Source organism: Equus quagga, chromosome 15, assembly GCF_021613505.1.
Source record: "Equus quagga isolate Etosha38 chromosome 15, UCLA_HA_Equagga_1.0, whole genome shotgun sequence".
NCBI classification, from domain to species: domain Eukaryota; kingdom Metazoa; phylum Chordata; class Mammalia; order Perissodactyla; family Equidae; genus Equus; species Equus quagga.
In genome coordinates this window covers 37329848-37335420 of record NC_060281.1, presented here as the reverse complement: position 1 = coordinate 37335420, position 5573 = coordinate 37329848, and the positions used below count along the sequence as shown (strand labels likewise).

Here is a 5573-nt window from a genome sequence, read left to right as displayed (position 1 = left end):
TAAAGGAAATAAATATGTTTGGTGGCAGCATTTTGTGTGTCCTGAAGAGCAAACAGCCAATTGCTCAGTCAGAACAATAGTCTCTGTAGTGTTGACGCAAATCACAGATAATCATTTCATTGCAAAAGAAAAGAAAAGAGTTTTATTTGAGCCAAACTGAGGACTGTATCCTGGGAGTCTCAGGGGAAGAACAGGGCCTGGAGAAGAGTGATTTTTAGCACAGATATATACCTTTTCAAAACAAAGATACATACACCAAGCATGACAGGGGTACATTCCTGCAAGAGTTCAAGGAGAAGTTTCTTACAGATTAGCATGTACACAGCAGGTCAACATGACCCTGGTGTCCTGGGAAGGGAGACATATCTTCAAAGAGTGCTAACATAAGAGGGGAGGCATTAATTCTTATCTTGAAAAGGGTATAACTTTTTACTTTAGGGTAATGATTAAAGCAGATGTGAAGTACACATTTGACAGTCCAAAAGTCAGGCTTCCTTGGCTCAAATAAAATTCAGGTCACATCAGTTGAAACCATAATGGCTTCCCCATATACTTCAATGGATAGAAATTTTCTTATATCAATGGCTTCATGAAGCCTTGAGGTTTTCTGCACCAAAGAAAGTTCATTTAAGGGATTTTAAATTGACCGTTTGCATATAACTATCAAGGTGCTGTTCAGCAATAATGGAAAGTAGGAAATTTGTCACAACTGGGTGTAAAAAGTATTCCAAAACTGTTTTTATACTGGTATACAGTAAGCATTTCTATGGTGTCAAGTTATATGTTTTCCCAAGTGTTGATTACAAGTGTGAATACTTGGGTGCTATTAAGGATGTAGATAGAATCTTGAACACATGTATAATTTCTCCTAGCTGTCATTTCCACCTGTGTCTCTTCCAAGATCACTTGTCATGAGCATGACCAACTGAGGAGGTTCAAAGCCTCGGAGGATGTGGGTTAGTTGTCAGGACAGGAGACATATGATATATGAATATTTTTTGCATATGTGTCCACCCAGAGACACACATGTATTTACCTGTACTGTGCTATGTGTTGGGAAAACCTACCAAAGATCATAAATATTTCTATGATGAGGACATTGTCAAAGCTCTAACCTCCATCGAAAAATACACTGTTCATGACATTAAATATATACAAACACCAGGATTCATATCCCAAAATAAATATACACTGCAAACTGAGCTTTGATGGGGATCTCAGGGCTACAGTGTCAGATTCACTTTTTCTGGAATTATTACATAATTCAGAATTGAATGATAATTGTTTCATGAGGTTGTTGTTTATAATGTTTATGCATATAGACATTTTAAAAAATTAACATGCACATTATTCTTTAAATTTCCTCCAGATGAATCTGACCAAACTTCCACAAAACATGAGGTTTCCTGGGAATAAGGGGCTACTTCTTATATTGTTATCTGATGTCGCTGAATTCAAATTATATGGGGTGTTGCCAGATGTGAGATACAAAGGCCCTAACCAATAGACGCCTGAATAAAAGTATTTTATAAAATGGGAAAAAGAGAGAAATTTAAACATATTTTACCCTTTGAAACTTTTGCTACATTACTAGGCAAATGGTCTAGACTATAAAATAGAACTTGGATCATGTACTATTCAGATATGATAATGTCCTCAAAAGTCACTTTTAACAAAGAAAAAGGGGACTAGCAAATTTAAAGTAACCAACTTCTATACCACACATTGATGCTTCTATGGCTATGTACCAAATTATACATAAGCACTATCAGCAAATGGCTACCATTGTCACTGGCAGCATTGCATCACTCCCTTCACCCAGTGATCCTGTGTACAGCCTTCTATGAAATGAATGCTGCATCATATGGCTGCCATGGTGGTGAGGTCACAGTTGGGACTAACTCCAGAATGGCTTTATCAGGATCAATGTCAGCAACCTTTTCTTTGAGCTTAAAGTCTGTCTTTCCCTCAGTTTCCCCACCTACTTCTGTGAAAAACAGCTGATATAGTCAATCTGTGGACTTTGACGAGTCATGATCAAAATGGTGGAATAAGTGATATCCCTCCAGCAATTGCTAGAAAATGCTAAAATGTTAATATTTCTTACAGTGTTTCAGTATTTTATGCTCTTATTTGGTTGTGCCTTGATGGTATGTACTTAAATGTCTTTTTGCAAGTAAAATGGAATGAAATCCCCAAACTGGGTTGCTAATAAGAAAATTCTCTAGAGTTTTTAAAAATGATAAATATAATGTGGATGCTCTAGAAGCATTGAATCAGCATCTCCGGAGGTTTCAATGAATCCATGAACGTAGATTTCAAACATTAATTTTCATAGGAGAAGGAGGTCAGAAAATTCCCTTGAGTTGTCAGGGGAAATTTTGGATGACACATAGAGGACACAAATATCTTAAGGGCTCTGGTATTCAAAGTCCTTCCATTAAACTGTATTCCTCGCCCAGTTATCTGGAGTCATAACTTTCCCAAAGAATCTTCTTCATTGCTCCCTTCACATCCTTGTTCCGCAGAGTATATATGAAGGGGTTGATCATGGGAGTAACGATGGTGTAGAAGAGAGCTATGAACTTGCCCTGATCCTGAGAGTAGTTGTTGCTGGGCTGGAGATAAGCATAGATGGCTGTGCCATAGAACAGGGTGACAACTATGAGGTGAGATCCACATGTCCCAAATGCTTTTCTCTGCCCCGCTGAAGACTTTATTCTTAAGATGGCCCTGACAATCCCACCATAGGACAACATGATTAATGAAGCAGGTATGAGAAGCATGAAGACACTGGCAAAAAACATCTCAGACTGAATCATACTGATGTCAATGCAGGCAAGCTTGAGAAATGCAGGGATCTCACAGAAAAAGTGATCTAATTTATTTCTCCCACAAATTGGTAAAAGGAAAGTGAGGACTGTCTGCAATAAGGAGTTGGCAAAACCAATGAACCATGAAGCAGAAGCCATCAGGGCACAGAGATGGGGGTGCATGATTACTGTATAATGAAGGGGCCTGCAAACAGCTACATAACGGTCAAATGCCATAACTCCTAAGAGAATACATTCAGTGCATCCCAAGCCTAGAGAGATGTACAGCTGAACTACACAACCAGCAAAGGAGATAGTTTTGTCTGCTCCACTGAGGTTAACCAGGAGCTGGGGAACAACGCTAGTAGTGTAACACAGGTCCAGAAAGCTGAGGTTGGAGAGGAAAAAGTACATAGGAGTGTGAAGATGTGGGTCCAGGTGGGACAATGCGATGATGGTTGTGTTTCCCAGCAAAGTGAAGATATAGAAGATCAAAACAACCACAAAGAGGACCAGCTCCAGTTGAGGCCTGTCAGAGAAACTCAGAAGGAGAAACCCAGTGAAGGAACTTCCATTTTTCTGTTCCATCCTTGTTAGCACTCCTGTCAAGACTAAGCATTTAGAAACTTTTAGATGTCTTCAAAAAGAAATTGGGGGCGTTGAGGTAAATCTATTGTGTTAAAAGACATAGCCATAGGATTTTATATGTAACTGTTTTCATAAATGATGTACTCATTGAGGTGGACATATCTTATACCAATGTAGTTCCACATTAGCACTAAAAGTTATATCATTGATAGTTAATATAAGAAAAATCAAATTATGGACCTTGTGTTTGCGCTATTCATGCGTTTGAAAGGGATGTTTCAGATTGAGTGTATTAGGATCTAAAGTACATCAGAACATGTGTACATTAGAGAAAAGGACAATGAGGGAAATACTAGGGCACAATCGGAAAGAATAAGAAGAGAAGCAGATAAAGGCAGAGGGGATATTTTAAGTATGTCTCAAAATCCTACACGACTGAATTGTACATACCCCACATGCAATAGAATATAATGCAAAATAATCTCCAAAATACATTCAGATATTGGAATTTATGATCTAGATTAAATTACATTCAAATATCACTAATACTGCTGACTCTGCATATTTTGGCAATTTTGCCTCTGTACTCTAACCTGTAACATATTTGTGAAGGCTGCTCCAGTCTTTTTTATGGTGGTAAAACAAATAGGCAGATACTTTTCAATACCACTATTCAGTTACAGTGTTGAACTCTTGCCCTCAAGTTGCCTCAAATTACCATACCAATTTTATAAGACCGCTGAAAATTCATTGGCTATGAATAGTCAGTTGGAATCAGAACTCTAAAGTCCAGTGGGCAGCACTTCCCTTTCCTTCTGCTGATTTCATTTTCACATATTACCAACAGCTAGAGTGTGTAGAATCCGTGAAAGAGGTGGGATTGTTTTCTGTCAACATTCTAATCAGGGTAAACCTTTCTAATCCTTACCCCACTGTGTAGTCTACATGCAAAGTGTAATGCTTTACGTCACTCCCTATGATAAAATAATTAAACAGGCAAATACACAGAGATAAAGACAGATACACTGCCAAAGCAATGACAGGTCAAAGAGTTATATTGTAAAGCTAGGGGCTGGCCTGGTGGCGTAGTGGTTAAGTACGCTCGCTCCGCTTCTGTGCCCTGGGTTCCCCGGCCTGCATCCCAGGTGGGGACACACGGCTTATCAAGTCATGCTGTGGCAGGCATCCCACAGATAAAGTAGAGGAAATGGGCATGGATGTTAGCTCACGGCCAATCTTCCTCAGCAAAAATGGGAGGTTTGGCAGCAGATGTTAACTTGGGGATAATCTTCCTCAGAAAAAACACAAAAACTAGAAGTAATACAAGTAAAGGCAAAAAGAAAAGGATATTTTGGTATTATAAAAATTTAATAACATCCATCGATAGTAGGTTAATTTTATATACTTACTTTTAATTTTTTTTCTCATTACAATTCAGGAAAATTAGTGTCCTTTAGTAAGAGCAGATATGGGAAAGGTTGAGTTGCAAGATGCATTATCTTATTGATTCTCAAGAGGATGTTCTGCAGATTGAGGTTACTTTGTTCTCTTCATCCTTTCTTACTTGGAATCCATCCCTCCTGAAGAGGTTTGTACCACCACAAGAGCAATCTTCCAAGAGAAGGAATATTTTTTTGACTAAAACCAAATGAGGAATTTTACTTCATTCCCTTCCTACCATAGTTAGAAAGTTATGTAATTTGACTGGAAAGCATCATCTCTGTTTAGATAAGCATCGATTGACATAATGCAATAAGAAAGACTGATTCATATTAAACTATGTAAATAATAATGACTGGAAATATTAGACACCTTCATCCTAGGTACAGGAACAAAGGATGGTGTCCTTAGTAACCATCACAATATGACATGACATAGGAAAGTCCTATTAGAAAAATTACACATAAATTATTACTTTGGATACAAAAAATAAATAATTTAAAAAGGAGATTATATTTGGAGGAAAAAATTTTGAATAGGTAAAATAAGTAGACTCTACAAAACAAAGATGGCATTCTAAGTAAAAATTACCATCAAGAAAAGAATATAATTGGGAAAGATATCTCACAAGAACACAATTTTATGATCAAAATCAAGAGAAGAGGCATCTAATGGAACAGGCTAAACGCCCCTGAGACAATGAAGGAAGTATAAATGAGGGGGAAATGGATC

General features: G+C 37.7%; 1 protein-coding gene across 1 annotated transcript; it reads right to left on the bottom strand.

Moving 5' to 3' along the window:
* Window positions 1-2462: 2462 nt before the first annotated feature.
* LOC124226310 (putative olfactory receptor 2B8) lies at window positions 2463-4152 on the bottom strand. Its single transcript, XM_046639409.1, has 2 exons — window positions 4139-4152; window positions 2463-3402 (listed from the first exon to the last, which is right to left on the bottom strand). The coding sequence occupies exons 1-2, from the start codon at window positions 4150-4152 to the stop codon at window positions 2463-2465; spliced, it is 954 nt and encodes a 317-aa protein (XP_046495365.1).
* Between the last annotated feature and the right edge of the window lie 1421 nt (window positions 4153-5573).